The sequence below is a fragment of the Thunnus maccoyii genome, chromosome 20, assembly GCF_910596095.1.
Source record: "Thunnus maccoyii chromosome 20, fThuMac1.1, whole genome shotgun sequence".
Lineage (NCBI taxonomy): Eukaryota > Metazoa > Chordata > Actinopteri > Scombriformes > Scombridae > Thunnus > Thunnus maccoyii.
In genome coordinates this window covers 12,425,203-12,443,347 of record NC_056552.1, presented here as the reverse complement: position 1 = coordinate 12,443,347, position 18,145 = coordinate 12,425,203, and the positions used below count along the sequence as shown (strand labels likewise).

Here is an 18,145-nt window from a genome sequence, read left to right as displayed (position 1 = left end):
AAGATGGAAGGAGTGAGGGGAGCAAAAAAAAGAAAGAAGAGGGAATGTAATAGCTTATAGTGCTAATGGCAGTCTGAGCGCTCAAGTCCCAAACATTCAGCCGCCTCATCTCATCTGGGCTGTGTAATTGCCCTCCTGGAAGCTGCCACGCGAAGCTGCTGCCTCCGTAGTGAAGAGTGGCAGCTGCTGGATGTTGAGGAGCAGGCCTAGGTCAGCTCCCCAAGTGGGGCTCCTTGCAACCATGAGATGTCATAATTAATAGCTATCTGGGGGCCCCGGGGGCCAGTGTTGGGTGGGTGGGGATGTGAGATTATTTGGGTAAATGGATTCCAAACAGAAAGAGACGGCAGGCTTATTCTCCACTTAACATAATGTATACTTATCATCACTTTGCCTTTAGCTAGTATGCCTGTGCAGCATCTTACCCCCTGCTTTTCAGGGATATTTTTCTCACTTGTTTGTATTAGGCTTCCCTTCCGTATCTAAAATGTACCTAGAGATATGTCGCTGTGGTGTATCATGGGAACTTATTAATCTTTGGGGACCGGCGTTCTCACTAGTTAAGTAAATATACATGAGCTGCTGTGCAAGATACAAGCTCCCAGCACCTTCAGAAAAATCTGTTACTTCAGCTTCCCTCTTTTTTCCCATCCTCCTCCTCCTCCTCCTCCTCCTCCTCCTCTCTCTCTCTCTAACATGCCGCCTGGGGGCAAATCTCACTCTCTCTCATCTGCTGCTTAATTTCACTGGAGCGGCCCTCAGTAATGAAGCGCCTTGATGTACATTTGCCAATTTCTGCCTCTGCCACTGCGGTATAATTGGGATGTGACTAAGCATGAATACCCAGCGCAGGGTTGGTTGACCTCTCGGCGACCCCGCGAATAGTGCTTTTGTCATAATGGAGGTATTATCTCACATAATCTGGGAATGGAGAGGGATTGTCTGCAGGGTGCCAGGGATGGAAATGAATTGATATAACTCCCCGCTCCTGTACACCACAGAGGAAGAAAAAAAACTCCCTGCAAGATACATTTTCTTACATGCTCATAATGAAGACATTTTCTTCTTATCTATTGCTACTTTATGTTTATTGGAGTAGGAGAGCAGCTTCTGGCAAAAGCAAGGGTGGTTTTTTTAGGAAGGGAGGGAGTTATGATTTCTGTGGCACCAGAGAGGATTTCTATGTATGTGTGTGTATATGTGTGTGTATGTCAGCCTTTTCCCTGCGTGGGTGCACTGTGTGCTCATGCACATGTTAGTGTATGTGTGTCTGTTAATGACCCTGTAAAATGACAAGCTGAGCTGGCAGTGAGAGTACAGCCGACGGTCAGAGAGAGAGAGAGGGAGAGGAGGTGGAAGAGGCAGGAGAGTTGAGTTGGGGGAGGGGGGGGGTGCGGGGATATGGTTGTGAGGTCGGTGGTTGCACTGTGATTCACCATGCTGTCATCAGAGGGACGGGGGCCCCTGAGTGGCCCTCTCTATTCCCACCTGAGAGGCCTGCAAATGGAGGGGCCGCGCTGTCATTATTTACAGCCTGCAGCTCCTAACCTTGGATTCGGAGCTCATCACGGCGAAGGGAAAATCAGATTGGACTTGACGTGTACCCGAGCCAGTGACCTTGATAAGTGTGAGGTGCCTGCAGCAAGAGGTTAGGGAAGAAGAGCTGGCTTCTGTCGGCTTTCGCTGTGGATTTGCGCGTGCGTGTTTGTGTGTTTGTGTATTTCAGCCAGGTGGGGAGGGGCGGAGGTGGGCACGGCTGAATGACTGAACCGTGACTCAAGATGACACGCAGTAGGCCCGCTCGCAGTCCCAGATGCAGCAGTCATATGTGGCATTATTACTGTTCATTTTGCTGGCGCTAGTGCTGAAACAATCAACAAAAGATTAATTAGTTGACTAATTGATTAATCTGAATAAAATTTTGATAGGATTCAATGTTGTGTCAACAATAATTTTGATAACCGTTTACTAGTTAGTCATTTATCAAGCAAAATGTATAGGGATCAATGGATAATGAAGTATTAGCTGCAGCCCAAGTTTTACCAGGCAAAAGCCACAAACTCTCCCTGATCAGCTGTGTTTGTAAATTGGCAGCCTTGGTCTGAAAACACACCTGAGCCTTGCTAGAAGTAATGAATTTTTTCCCGGGTAATTTTATTTTTCTATTTGATTATTTATTTTTTCCAACTGAACTAGTTACCTGGAGACCAGAGAAGGGGGGGGGGAGCGCAGAATAACGGGAGAGCATCTCAGGATGGGTGATGAAAATGCATTTTTCTTCCCCTACCGAGATGCTATTTGGTCGTGTGAAATGATTAATTTCACACATATACAGGTCATCCCCGAAAGCAGCAACATCTCATTCACAAGGGGCCCCCGTCAGCAACAAAACAGGAGGCTGCAATAAAATGAGCAAACAGCAGCACGTACTGTACGTCAATAAATCTTTGGAGGTTAAACCTGAGCGCTGTAGAATTTGAGCAGCCCCCCTCTCTCATCAGGTAAAAGTCACTGAGTACATCAGAACTGTCGAGACCAAAAAATGGTCGACGAGCAGTTTGGGGCGTGTCCTGTGGTAGCAGGTACACACTCTCTCACACACACACATCCACACACACAGAGTCTATGTTTGCATAAGTAGGATGGAGCCTTGAATTATGGGGTTTGAGTAAATAAGGAGATGAGACTGTTTTTAGCACACAGGGAGGAAGGAGTGCTTGGATTAGAATAGTGCCTCTGTGCGGAGTGGAATTGGTCTTGGGTTGTTTACGACAGCTCGCAGCCCTCATATATCACAAGCAGTATGTTTGCTGTGAAGCTACAGTTTGTATGCCATCTGCCTTAGCTGAACTTGACCCTTCAAACAGACTTATATTTTGTAAACTGAGCTCACTGTAATTGCTGTTTGTATTCTCTCTTTCTTAGTGGATGATCCAGAAACCCCACAAGGTGGCTACCTTCTTCGGGTGCATCGGTGCCGACCACTTCGGGGAAATCCTGAAGAAGAAGGCAGACGAAGCCAATGTCGATGCCCATTACTATGAACAAAACGAGGAGCCGACTGGAACCTGTGCAGCTTGTATCACCGGGGACAATAGGTTAGCCACCTTTCAGTCACCCTTGACCAAGAAATGACCCTCTAGCTCAGATTCGAAAGAGTCATTTTAGTTCATTTTTACATCCTCAGGCAGTCAGTTGACTCCTCGGGGCTGGAAGTCATAACAGGGAATCATTGCTCGGCTCACACATCAAAAGGAAAAAGAACAGCTTGAGTATGTTTTTCCAGGCCCCCACTCAGTCTCTGCCGCCTCAGTGGGTTGTCATCCATCTATAGGCTGACAGTAGCAATGTGTTAGAGATGGCTGGGCTATCCCAGCTCTCACCTGTCAGCCTCCTCGGCTGTAAAAGAGGCTTTAGCGTCTCTGGCGACTCTCACGCCAGCATCATCATCAGCTCGTCTGAGACAGCAGAGGTCAAACCCTGCGCACACACACATACGCGTGCACACACACACACACAAATATCACTAACAGTGAGGGCTCCAGTTCATGATAGACCAGGTGTGGATCAATAACCTCCTTCTCTAAACACTCCCCTCCTCTGCAACCCTTCATCTGCTGCTACTGGAGTTGTCAGTCAGTCAGCGGCTGGACCTCGACCGCCCTGGGAGCCGGCCCTGCTGAATGGTCTTAGTGGGCTTGTTTGATGTGGGTACTGACACCTGAAAAGGTCAGATGCCGTGCTCAGGGAGACGAGCTCTGTAATATTTCTTACAGGTGTTTAACAGACAGCTCAGGAGGCCAGAGGAAAGGTCGCCTGCAGGGCCAGATTGGAAGGGTGATGGCTTTGAAGGACAGGGAACCAGTGTGTCACAGCCCCCAGGCTTTGATTAGTGCAGGTCTTCAAAAAAAAAAAATCTACCTCCCCTACTCAAATTGACAATTTGAGTTCCAGTCTCTGAAGATACTGTATGTTGAATAATCACATTTTAGGCATTAGGAAATAAGTTTATTCAGTTCTTACACTTGTAATCAAAGGTTCAATCAGTCAGTCCCTCCAGGATTTTTTGTGATAATTGCAGCCCAAAATGACTCACTTTGCATCAGCTTTTCTAAAATAAAATTACACTACAATTTGTGAACAATTTAATGTTATTTTGCAATAAATTGTGCTAATATTTAATTTGTAATTGTTTAAAGAACTTACTGATAATCATGATGTGTAATAAGTTCCAGTGAGAGTAAAAAAAGAGTCTGTAAGGTAACCTTAGCACTTATTACCATACCATTTTGTTCCAAGTTCCATAAAACAAATGGTTACTTTTATGCGTTAGACTGGAAAAAAGTTCAGTTTTGGTTAAAAAAAAAAAAAAAAAAAAAAGAAAAAAAAAAGTGAAATGGAAAAACTTGGTTGGAGGATACACAGTGGACAAGAGCTGGCCGTGAAGACAAGTTTTAGAGAAAAGAGAAAGAGAAAAGTCCTTTTCACCACAGTTACAAGGAGGTTTGCTTATGGAGATTTTTGTTTTATTCAACTTTGTATCATTAAAGGTATACTATGCAGGATTTTCCTAAAAAAAATAAATATAAAAACAGTTCTTCCAGTTTGACCAATATTTGTAAAAGAAATAGCAAGATCTCAGATATATATTGCTATTTTTAGTTCTCCAGTTGCATATTTTAGTATTACAGTTTTAGTTCTTAAACGCATTACATCATCAGATCTAGCTGTTATTTGAGAGAACATGTACTATGCAGTTCTCATGTCTATTGGATTGCCTCAGTAAAGATACTCCGCCATGACACTGTCATAGCTTTTCTAACCTTTGAGTCCATTACTGCAGCTCAGGTCATGTGCAGTCCCAATCCTGCTGTCATACCGTAGCCTCCGTCATCACGCCCCGATCAACTTAGCACACTGTTACTCTTCTCTTTGACACTAACCATGCTTTGCAGCTTTTTCTAGCTGTGTGAGAAGCTACCTCTTCCTGTTGCTGCACCCTCCTGTCATATGGTCGCCTAACAGTTTTCCCCTAAGTAGCGATGATGGTTGCATTCATTTTGATGGTCGCTCATAAAGAGACAGCATGCGAGGACTGGCTAATGAGCTGTGTTAAGATAATGCCACCTGCTACACTTTCCAGCTCCCACCACTCACTACTCAACTCAAGTGTTCATTTAGTAATGCATTTCTGTTGTTTTCACACCTTTGTTAACAATCAACCACTTTTTCAGGTGATATGATAATATGAATAATATGGAGGTGGCTCATTGTTGGTCTTGAAAATCCCCCTGTTTATTTTAATCTCTCCTCTCTTGGTGTTTTAGATAACCCATTTTAGAAAAAGAAAGAAAGATAAAGACATCCAGACGACTTTACTTCACCTTGTTTCAGACATTCTAAAAAACCATTATCATCCCTTTTATATCTTGAAAGAACAAAGGAAAGTCTGGGGCCTTAGTGTTTTTAGGGATGTTTTTGAGACAAAATTAAGATGGATGATAAGCGAGGTGGAAGATTTATGGGGTCTGTCTCGGCAGGTCCCTTGTTGCTAACCTGGCGGCGGCAAACTGCTACAAAAAGGAAAAACACCTGGACTTGGACAGCAACTGGGAGCTGGTGAAGAAAGCCAAGGTCTATTATATTGCGGTAAGTGAGACCCTGTACATTCAAAATGACTACTCCCCAACTCTATTGCCAGAAGAGGACAAAATGTTAAGAGGCTTTATTCAGGAAATGCCTCAGCGCGCCTTCTGCATTGTCAATATATCCATTCATCCTTTGTCAAGTGAAATGAGCTATGTTACCTATTGAGACAATACAGCTCCATTCTCCCCATTTTCCCCTCGTCTTTGTGCACGAAGCTGCAGTACAGTGTGAAATTGTTCTACATGTAATGCATTCATTCATTTCTTTTAATGTGAAGACAAGCCAACAGGTGCTGTGAAAGTGTGAAAATTGATTATGCAAGTTCATTCGGCTTTACCCCCTCCTACACAATATTCCCTTCACAGACAAAACACACACACACACACACACACACACGCACAGATTGAGGAGGACAGATGTGCGCTACGACATTCACACACACTCAAGCTGTACCACTGAGGTAATGTCTTCACTTACAGCTTCTGGAGTAGGATGGCCTGCCATGCTCATGTTTCACTGTTTGGGATTACATTTAATTCCAGCAGATCAACATTTTCTCTGATCTCAAGTCAATATGATAGCCTTGAAACTGCACTGCATTCCACATCTTTAAGCAGGTCATTATCGGTATAAATCAGCATTACAGCCAAGCAATCAACATACTCCTTGGCATATTGTCCCAAGTGAAATACACAATGCTTCCCCTGTTGCCCACAAGCCCTCAAACCATGAGAGTACTGTAGTGCAATAATGATGGAGGTTTTATAATTAGCCGCCCAGTCGCAGAAACAAACACCAAAAAAAAAAAAAAAAAAAAAAAAAAGCTGTCAGTGCTCGTGCCAGAAAGCAGATCAGTCAGTCCATCCTCCAGAGTTTGTGTGGTCTCATTTTTAGCCTCTGCTCCACATTAGCAAACACGGCACATCCTCTGCAAATTGGCAGTTGGGTTTTGCCCACATCCGACAGTCTTGTGCGCAGGGAAAAGCTTCCGTGGGATTTGAGGGGGGATAGAAGGACCACAAATGGGTGTTTGTCAGTGCTTGGAATCTCAAACGGGGTGTTCAGCGTCCCTCCTGGGCCTCTTTGTCAAAACAGGGGGATCATTCGCTTTATTAGAGTCCCATTCGCACTTCTAAAGTACTTAGCCAGATACACTGCCACAGCTATTCCCACTTAATACTGTGTGGCGTGTCTAGACCGGTGTTCACTAAGGCCTCCTCTCTCCATTAACCTTGTCGAGAGCACTCAGATGTATTTACCCAATTTACAGCCAGGTTGTACATTTTCTCCCTCTCTCTCTCACACACACTATACTAACCTCTGCTGTGTATTAATGTGCTTTGTTGATTTTCATTAAAACGGCTGCTGGGTGGTACACGCGGTCTTGTACACTCTAATCTGTAAATTTAATTACCGGAAAGCGCGCATGTGTGTATGTTAGCATGTTATTTGCTTGCACGTGCGTCGGTGTTTGTCGGAGCATGTGTGTTAAAGAGGTGATTGATGATTCCTGGCAGAGTCTCTCAAGGTGCCTGCTACTATGTGGTGTGATTGGATGAAAACAGAATTATTAGAGGGCTCTTGCAGCCAGTCTGGCTCTTCCAGCAGCAGCGGCAGCAGTAGCAGCAGGGCTGGTGGCAGACGCAGAGCAGGGAGGCAGCACTGCCATTTCTCACAAAGAGAGAGAATGTTGAACTCCTGCCAAATGTTTGGTGGCAGGCTGTTGCTAGGAAATCTGGGTCCTTAGGCAAATCATTGCACAAAGACCAATAACAAAGGCGTGAGGGGGAAGAAGGAATGGCTAAACGCATTTCAGGCAGAGGATATCTATTTTTTGTTGTTGAATGCCATTGCTGCTGCAGTGATGTTTACAGTTATTTCTTTCCCCGACGATTGTAAACATCAGAAATGGAGGGTGATGTATTGTGTGAAGGGGAGATGAGTGACTCTAATTGGTGGGGGTGATGTGTGCTCGCTGGCCCAGTTAGCCTCCCCCCCCCACCCCCCACCCCTCCCTTCACTCCCACTTTCCTTCCATCCCCATCCCCCTTGGCCCTCTGTGGACACCACCCTCCTCCTCTTCGTCTCCTTTTGCTGTCTCCTTTGCCCCCCCCCACCCACTCACCCCCCTCTTTCTCCGGTCTCTCAGACACACATACACTTGCTGCTAAACACACACAGTGTGCACGCACACATTCTGCAGCATACCACTGGCTTGTTTTTCTTACCACTGAGCGCTTTGCCCTGTAATTTGATCTCCACTGCTTGATGCATCCTCCATGATGCCACTTTGAATTAACCTATGGCTCCACAGCTCTCCTTAGTCCCAGCTAATAAAATGGCCTCTCCTAACTTATGCCATTTACATGCAGGAAAAAAAAAGATGCTCTTGGCTCTTGGTTCATCTCCTGGTCATGCACAGAGCAAGTAGAAGAAATGAAGAAGTGGGGAGACGAACAAGACAATTGACTGTGAAAAGGCCTGTTAATGACTGGGCACAGATGGTCAGAAATAACCCAAGGATAGACGGAGGAGACACTCATCTCTGCCAACTGGCCTGATACACAAAACTCACCCAATGAGACACAAGCTGCAGTGCTGTTAGGTCGCAAACCTGATCACAGCTGTGGAAGCTGTTCCTTTATGCCCTAAGCTAACGGCGCAATCACCGTTAGCCTCTGAGAGGTTAGCCACACCCGGAAAAAACAGCTAGCCCACCTTTTTTTTTCAAACAGCGCAGCAAGTTGAAGTAGCAATGCCTCACACTGTTAACACTGGCACACTGCATATAGCATTAATTGGCAGTTGTATTCTTGCCCTCACTGCAGGGGAAAGCTGAGTTCAGCTTCAGTCACTGTAGCATAATATGCAAGGAAAAGAGGCAAAGGGGAGGGCAAAAGCAGGAAAAAAAAAAAAAAAGCGCAATACTGGCACCACAAGCAGCACGTCAGCCTGCTTACACCCCAGAGTGGCACACATACACACACATTGTTACTCCGCCCCACCAGCCCCTGCAATTTGCAGCCAAAAAAGCAAAGGGAGAGGTTTTCCACATACACAACTAACTGACACCTCATCAGCCAGCCAAAGGGCTGATTAGCACAGAGGTGACTGCGGCTGTGTCTCTGTCCAACTCAGAGGACCACACTGTCCTCACGCTGACCTTGAGCTTCTCTCCCTCTCTTCCTCTCTCCTTCTTTCCTACCCTCCTCTCTTCCTCTGCTTTTCCTCTCACCACTGCTTTTTATCTCCAAAATTCCTCCCTTCCTCTGTCACCATCTCCTCCCTCCTTCCCTCTCCTTCTCTGTCTTTTCTCTCTTTCCTCTCCACTCTGTACTGCACCACTCTGCACTGCCCCTGTCCTTCCACATAGCTAGGGAGGGATCACGAGGCAAAATGCAGGCAGTGGAGAGAAAGAGGAAGGGAGGGAAGAGAAGTGGAGGGGGGAGAAAAAAACTGGCAGGCTCCCCCTTTGTCTGCAGGCGATCAGTTACAGTCTTGGTTGCCGATGAAATTTAATCCCCACCGCATTTACATGCCAAGTTTGACTTCTGGCAAGCCTTATTAAATAGATTTGTAAATCATTTCATCTTGATTAGAATCTGTTCTCAAGGGATCAACATTTTTTCGCCTTGCTTGTGTTTTGTTATGCGCACAATCTGTGCCCACTGGTGTTAAAATTTGAAAGTCAACCCTTGGTGGTGTTATTTTTCTGTGTGAGTGAGTGTGAGCAGTAGGTTTAGGGGACAAAGAGCGATGGGTGCCAAGTCCTGTCCGTCACCGGCCAAGCCACTGTGTCAGCATGTCTCCCATCTCTGGAGGTCATGTCGGCGGGCGAGCAACTGCTATGATGTGTCTTCTCTTTATTAGGCTGACACCACAGTGTCTTTAGCATGGAACAATGTCATTTCAAATTGCGCCTAATCAGATGGCATTTTGTAATTGCCAGCAAGCATCTTATGAATATGAATTCATAATTGTTCAATTACAAGCCGACTGCATCATATTTATTGGCCTTTTATTTTTTTTCTCCCGCTGGCCTGGGCCAATTATAGGATTTCAATCTTGAGGCAATCAAGTGATAAGGGTGAGGCGTTTAGTGTTTGCTGTCACTATATAATTCTCTCGAATGTTAAACATGCATCTGGGAGGGCTGTATTTGTCAGAAGGCTGTGCATGGAGGTGCACCTGCCTAATTGAGTGGTAATGAGCTGTCAGGAGTGCAGGCTTGGTGATTGGCTCTCGGCGGGGCGTCCCGTGCCAGTGGGATGTATGGGCTGGCCTGGCCCTGCTGGAGGATCAGCCAGCTCCGCAGCCCTGCAGGCCTGAGTGGGCGGAGCGTGGTAAATTAGGGTGGAGAGGCCAAACAACGCTGGCTGCTGAGACATTCTGTGGCTTTCAGTCTTCTGCAGGATTTATTTAGGTTGTTTACAATTATCCTTACTCCTGATTTGGTTTTACTACGTGATGTCAGTTGTGAAATAAGTTTTCAGATCCTTCATTTAACTCAAGTAACAGTAGCAATACTGCACTGTAAACATGTTCCATAAAAGTAAAAGTCTAATTTTTACTTAAAGCCACTATGTATAGAATCAATTGTGTGATTGTTGCATCTAATCCTCAAGGGAATAAGTTTATGTTTATAGAAAAATGTGTCTGAAAACATTCCCTATTTACTACATAGTGCTCTATATTTACTGTCCACTATTTCAGTGTTTGAATTCTGAATGAAAATAGTAGTGTACATGACATGAACATTATGTTCTGCTAGCAATCCCTCAATGCAATGAGTCACATTTTGTAGATGCGAAAATTAACAGTTGTTGATTATATTATTATATATGCATTATATTATCACTGATGCATTTTAATGTTGTAGCTGGCTGAGATGTCGCTGCGTATTTAGCATTTGGAAGCAGTATACAAACATACATATGATGTGGAGATACAAAGAGTGTAAGTGTTTGTTAATGTGCAGTATTTGTCAAGTGATGACTCTTCTATGAAGACATAATCAGTTCAATTCAAGTTTATAATTTTTATTATTTGTAATAATATATCATATGTTATATTATTACAACTGTGTTTTCCTGTATTGTCAATCATTATCTGTTTATATACCAGCTTCTACAGGATGAGTTATAGATGCCAACAAATATAAATATATATCTGCAAACAAGCACTATAGTGGGTTATAAACCATTTATTAACTGTTTATATACTGTTTATACAGTAAATGCTAAATAGGGGGGCTTAAAGTAAGATTTTGCCCTTTAATCTATGACAGTGCATCATATAAGACGATCATATGATTTGTCTGTAAAATTTCGAATGTAAAATCAATTAAGTGGATTAAAATTACAATATTTCCCATTGAAATGCAGTGGAGTGTAAATACAAAGTTGCAGGAAATGGAAATACTGAAGTAAATTACAAGTACCTCCAAAAATGTACTTAAGTACAGTACTTGAGTAAATATACTACACTTTGTTACGTACCACCACTGTTGATTGTTCCATTTATTTGTTTGATTAACTGCAATATAAACACAGTAAGCTTTGTATAAGCAAATATATCTCTAATTGTGGATGAGTAAGTTTACAGGATGTCAAAGTTCACCTCATTTTCTTATAATGGAGGAGAGCACCATGGGTAAGTTCTCATTACACTGAATGCTGAATGGCATCTATTTTAGTTTAGATTTATTTATTTGTGCAGTTTATTTATTTTTTTATTTGTTTTCTTTTTTTTTTTTTTTTTGTAAGAAATGTGTGTGGAAATAGTTAAAAGTTGGCAGGGCTGTGCTGGTTTTATTTTGGGAGTCTTTATTCTCAGCCCCCTAATTTGAACAACAAGGAGAAAAAAAATGCTTTAATCCACTGTATTTTGAGTAATTTTCTCTTTGGGGTGGGATGGGGAGGGTGGGGAGGTGGAGGGGTGCACGTTTTTGGACTCTGGCAGGCCTCCAGGCTGTAGTCCATATTACTCTACCAGCATGCGGTGGCTTTCTCCTCGTACACCCACGTTACCTTGTAAAAACAGTTTTTCTCCTTCAGCTGGGAAAACACCATGTCCTTTCACCCCAGATTACTGTGTGCATCTGCTCCACCGGCAACAAGTCTGTTTTCCTTTGCCTCACTGTACAGGGGATGAAATAGTTCAGACTTAATGATATTTCTACTTTCTTTCACCTTGTCCCCTCGCTCCCTCTGCATCAAAGCACCCGGCGTTTGTGTGTGCCTTTTTATTCATGAGACCAAGTTGTAAAATAGAAAGTAGAATAATGTTTCAGTCCTACACTGGGATGTTGTGGCCATTTGTGCGAGTTCCACGGCTTAATTGAATAGACTGAGTAATTATTTGTCAAGTAATGCTGAGCAGAAAATAAATAGCCACTTTGCGGCAGTGAATTGTGCCTGATGGCCATGTGTTGATACTCTCACCAGGGAGAGTAAAAACCTGCTCTACTGGCTAAGTATCTGATTAAGATTCACATGATGGAACCGCAGACGCTTTAGGATAGTGTGTCTCCTGGGCGAAGATAGCGAGTAGAGTTAAGTGTCAGATGCTGTTATATTATCACGCTGGAGCATAAAGCTTCGACTGAATGAATATTGCTGGATTATTCTCTTCACCGCAAACCATCCGCAGCACTCGGGTCAGCTTGACAGTTTCTGAAACTGGCCAACAAAGAATCACCGCAGATGTGCGTCTCTGTGCGGCAGATGCTGGACACTGTTCTTGGAGAATTGTTTCCTTCTGCAAGGTTTCATTTTTCCCTTTTATGTCGCCGTAATTTGTTTATGGTCTGTAATAAGCCAGTGCATATCTTCCTTCTGCCAGTTTGGCCTGGATCCATTATAAACTGCCAGTAATTTTTTTTTTCCTTTCCCTTTTTAAAGGAGACTAATGACTTCTGAGGATAATATAATATTTTTGTAATGATTTGATAATTTATTCATTAGAGTTATAATCCCCAAGATTTTTATTATATCAACTCTCAATTTTGATACTATTTATGGCTGCCATTGGATGTATTTGCATAGTTGTTACCTCTCTGTTTAGTTGTTTCCATTGTGGTCAAAAATTTGAGCCCCCAATCCCACCCCCGGCCCAAGAAAATCTCAACTTTCAAATACATCTGTAGTTCTTCCTCAGCAGATGGAGATTGCTCAGTTGTCAACACATGACCTGAGAATGGAAATTTAATTACTTGTAAACAAGTCGTTGTATATCAATTCAGATCGTCTACACACGCACAAAGGATTCACAGTAAACGATACATGCGTCTTTTGGATGTGATGTGGGCGAGAAAAGCCGGTGCATGCAGGCATTTTGCAGCAATATTCGATCATAAGTTTAGTATTACCATGTTGACTGCCTTTTTAAGTCTTCATTATTTCGTGACTCCTTAAATTGTCTCAGTCCACGGTTTACTGGGCTGCGGTGATACACTGAGTTTCTCCTCTCAAGGCGTGTTTGCCGCCTTCACTGGTTGATATGTTGACATGTGGAATTTTGAACAAAACTGTGGGACATGTATTATTAAAACGCACAAGTGTCGTCAAACTGTTTGACAAAATAGGTGTATTTGCTATCTTGCCAAGAGTTAGATGAGAACATTGATACCACTCTCATTGATTGTTGTTGATACATTCGCGTTTACATTGACTAATAGTTTCAGGTCAAGCTGTTTTTTGCCTTCTGTCGGTTTCAGTTAGCATGTTTATGAGTTAGCACATGCATAAGCATCTGAACAATGGAGCAAGTGGAGCAAATGCATCCCCAAATGCAGGTGATTATATTTAAGCAGCCTATATCAGTGATTATTTTACTATTTTCAGCAACTGACAAAACCAAGTAAGAAAATAAATCACAAATTTTTGAACTACTCCTTGAGTTGGTTAAGTCGAACCTGTCGTTGCTCGTTTGACACAGCATGCTTTGGCTGTCAGTCACAGTCTGTCAACCTACACAGGAGTCTGACCATTTACAAAGGTGAGAAACATGCCATTTAGCTTAACTGCGATCATTGAATGAAAATAGAACATAGGAAAAGACAGGCTAGTGTATGATGAATGAACCTGCTTGGCCCACTGACTCCAGCCAAACTTAGAATTAGCTAAAAGAAGGATTGTACTGTCGCCGAAATGCCGAACTGATTTGCGAGTCAGTGTTAGCTAAATGATCTGCTTTTGAAGTTATGATTATTCATTCCTGCCTAACATTGCAACTACATAAGCTAGTGATGGTACTGAGAACAGCTACTACTAGAACCTGTGTGTACAGTAAACAGGTGGGATTGGAATTAGATAGTTGTTGTGAGGCCATTTAATTTATCCAAATTGTTTGTACCTTGTTGCAATTGTTAGACTTTGAAGATGGCCTTGTGAGTATTGAGAATAGCGACCCTCAGGTTTAACATTGCTTAATCATGTTTAATTATCCAAATCATATTGTGATGTGTTGTCAGGCTATTTCATTTCTATAAATTGTTTGTCCTTGTTTGACCTTGAAGATGGCCTAGTAGCCTGCAGCCTACTACCATTTTAGGCTACATAATGTTTTTTATAAATATAATTTCAAATATGAAATGGCCATTCTTATGATAATCATTTCCTGTCCTGATCCACCCAATTATATACTCTTCTGTTCTTGACACTTTCTTGGTTTATAGCACCCTCAATCTAACTAATCTAGACTAGTGCAGGTGGCTGTTTCATGACTTAATCCAAGAGGTGAGGTGGTGTAAAAATGCAGGAAATGTGTTTTAAATTTAAATTTGTTTTCCCACCAATTATGCTTTTGCTCCCCCATTTTAAAACATAACCAGGCTCCCATGAGCACATGCAGGGGAAAGTGTTTATTTTTCATACATGGTCCCAGTCAGACATAGGCTAGTATTCTGACCTTATCTATTGTTTCTCAAGTGTATATTGTAAGCAGCTTTGGAGGCTTTATAGAGACTTAGCCGGCAGGGCTGCCGTTGCTCTGGTGGAACATTTGGACCTCTGGCAAGTGTCAGATTTTCAGCAGCACATTAAATCTCTTAACCCAGTTCTTTTTTTTTCTCCCCTCCCCTTCCTCTCTCTGTCTCTCTCTCTTCCTCTTTCCCTCTCTTCCTGCCATGCTAACAAGCTGGCTGTGATTTATTTTTCATGTGTGGCGTTGTTAGCCTCTGCCACTTTTATTTTTTCCCCGGCATCTAAACTCTTGTGCCAGTGGTTTAGCCTGGTGCCCAGGCCCTGAGGGGGCAGGGTGGAAATGCAGCCAGAGCAGCTGCACATCCACCCCGGCCGGGCAAGGTCCTCCAGTCGCACTGTGATGGGGAGGCCAGAGCCACTTTGATTAGCATGTCTGTCGTTATTGGCCAGCTTGAATGTCACGCACCGTGAGCCCAGTCGTCTAATGCTTCAGCTGGCCAATGGGGCCACTCCCTGCAATTACTGATAGGGCTGCTTGTTCCAGTGCGGAGGAGAGGCCAGGGAGAGTGCCAAAGTGCCAAATGATTGTCCTCGGTAAATAAAAAGCAGACATCTCCCTTTTTGATGTTCTATATGTGCGTGCCTTATTTTCAGATGCTGTGGCGCAATCACATTTGAAAGCAGTTTGCACTCCCTACATAACAAGGGGGGACCAATCAAAACAATAACTGTGGTTCATTTTGACAAAGCCCTTGGCTCACAATTGTCAGAAGATGTAAGCTGACTCATCCACACAAGAAGGGCATGTATCCCTGGGAGCGAGGGGCGAAAAGCTATGATGAATCTTCCCCTCTGTGCTCTCCTCTCTCCACTGAGCCTGCATGGATTAATTACATGACTAGTAGGTAGTTTAGTCCCATTATTTATTTTTTCTAATGAATAATTTTACTCTCCCTCTCCGCCCAGATTTTATTCTGCTCAGGACTTTTCGGCTTCACCCCGTGGAAATAAGAATGCATTGATTATTTTCCATCTAGCAAATATCCCACCAACTGAGGAATAACATGCCTTCCCCCTAATTGGTTTGTTTATCTTGAGCAACAGACTCTGGGTTTGTTTGGACTCTGGCTGGCATCCACACACTGCACCGCTCCTCAGCATGATTACTCACCTTGGGAGGAGGCTGCTGGAGCAAGGTTGATGTTCCCCGCATAGACATCAGGCTGTCATTCTCCCCGCTTATGTGACATCATTTGCCAAGACAGATTTGTTACAGGAAAAATAAATTCAGGCCTAAAAAGGGATTGATTTAAGGACAGGCTGCAAGTGGAAAAAGGCGACAGGAGGGATGGGGGCTCCCAGACACATTTCACTACTCAGAGGGCTCGGGCCAGATCCAAACAAGCTGCCAACAGAAGATGGATTCTGGCTTCATGTATAATTGATAAACTGTATGTTCTAGGTGTCAGCTTTAAAGAGGGAGCTAGGACTATATCAGGAAGCTATTTTTCCTCTCTGAGGCGAGCATCATTTTTATTTTGTCCTCCCCCGTTCTCTGGCTTATCTTCTCAGTTCAGAAAGCCCCGTTGAAAATTATCGTTTTCTTTGAAGACGACGTTCGGGAAGTGCAGCTTTAAAAGCACATCCTGTTCCTGCACCTATTAGGAGTGCTAGTCCAGGGCAGATAGCCATCTGCAATGTTGACTGTACATCCTGAGTTATCAGGATTAGCCATCTCACTCTTGACACCTAGCACATTAATATTAGCTATGGGAGACTCTATCCTGCTGAAAGCAGCATAAAAGGATTAATGTAGCGCTTATCCTTTTGGAAATAATGCCCTTTATTGAGCGGATTTGACACTGTAAAGGCTAATGATGACATTGAATGGAGCCAGAATAAGTAATGGTGCATCATCCCGTGTCATGCAGCCAGAATAGTCGCTATTTGCATTCCGACGGCTCGAACTGTATTGATTTTGCTGAAGGCGTTCGGTTGTTTTTCCTCTGCAGCACTAAGAGAGTGTTACTCAATCATCAGCGTCCTGTAGCTAATGACAGTCCTCTCCCTGCAGGCCCAATGACATGCTTCGTTCATCGTCATACTGTACGCTACGATGTCACCTCTGAGCACTTTGAGCTGCAGCAATTACTGTACATGAAACACAATATGCCAGCACGTCACCCTCCCGGTCTATCACACAGTGACTGTGGGATTAATGTGGCTTTGCCCACTCTCTTTAATAGTGATAAATTTGTATCCTGCCAGCCAGATCTATGAGTGTTAGGTTTGACTATTATGGTGGACCAGAGGAGGGTGGAATACTAACTTTGTACCCTATCATTTCCCTTTGACAAATTATAATCACTGTGAAAGCAGTTTTCTATCATGTTTTTTACATACTGCCAGACTTGAAGTGCAAAAAGTGGCCTGATTCTTTTTCTTTTTCTTGATTTTTTTTTTTTTTGTTTTTTTTTTTTTTTTTTAAATAGCCCCCATGCACACTTGACTCTGAATGATGGTGAACGTAAACAGGATATGTGCCTGCGTGGGATAACTGGACCTCCGCCACACAGGGAGAATTTAAATCAAGCTAAAATGATTGTAATTCACTGGGAGAGAGTCTCCTTGAACCCCTAACATGATTTGATTATAAAGAGGTTAAACAACTGTAATAATAAATCTGTCAAATTTTTAATAAGATGTGCCATTTTGTGTCGGGCATTATAGCACTGAGGGGCAGACAAGTGGCCATCAGGGCCACCTGAGAACATTTGCTCTGTTCTTTCTGCTAAATTGCTGCCTCCCCCAGGTGTTTTTTTTTTTAGCTGACAAGATAGTAACCTTATCAATCACAGCTGCTTCCCTCTCTCTCCCAAGGACTTGTGTTGATATGTTCTAAGTGCTCTCTCTTTGGTGGTTTTAATGGGAATATTGCATGCTCATTTCAGCGATACCTCCCTGTTTCTTAATGAGCTGATAAAGCCCCAATTGTGAAGGCAAATCCTGATTTCTGATTTGCATTACTGACTCTTGTTTCACCACACACAGCGGAAATGTTCATGATTGAGGTGCTGAGATGTTAGCCTGCCTTCCCAGAGACACATGGTGTGTGTGTGTGTGTGTTGATGTGCATGTGTAGGGACACAGGAGATGGACAGATTAGATTAGATACAGTAGATGCTGCACGGCCCCGGCCGTTTGTGCGTAGAATGTGATTTAGTTGTGAGGTTTGAGACGGGCTGTGGGGCTGCTCTGGGCTCCGTGATGGGTGAGGGGACAGACTGACAGTGACAGTGGGGTGGTAATGGCTCTGAATGAGGAGGAATGGCCCCTGTAAGGCCCCCCTCCCAGTGACAGAGCACAGCAGCTCTGTCCAAATACACTGCGAAATGAATTCTGCTCTACACCTGTGTGGGTTTTTTATTTTTTTTATTTCACAGAACTAGAAATTGGGGCTATTTATAGCTTCGACAATCTGAGGAGAAAGGGTGAAAGAAATGGAAAACGCGACACTTAAAGAAATCCAGCTCTCACTTTTATTAAGTATCAGCAGCTGCAGTAACGCCGCA

At 43.5% G+C, this 18,145-nt stretch overlaps 1 protein-coding gene across 4 annotated transcripts in view; it reads left to right on the top strand.

The window, feature by feature from the left end:
• The window catches only part of LOC121886596 (adenosine kinase-like), a 108,634-nt gene that overhangs the window by 42,746 nt on the left and 47,743 nt on the right, over positions 1 to 18,145 (top strand). For all 4 annotated transcript variants that reach the window (XM_042396702.1, XM_042396704.1, XM_042396706.1 and 1 more), the window contains 2 exons: positions 2,926 to 3,098; positions 5,541 to 5,649. In XM_042396702.1, coding sequence (XP_042252636.1) covers positions 2,926 to 3,098; positions 5,541 to 5,649 — 282 coding nt within the window. The remainder of the gene's footprint in view (positions 1 to 2,925; positions 3,099 to 5,540; positions 5,650 to 18,145) is intronic.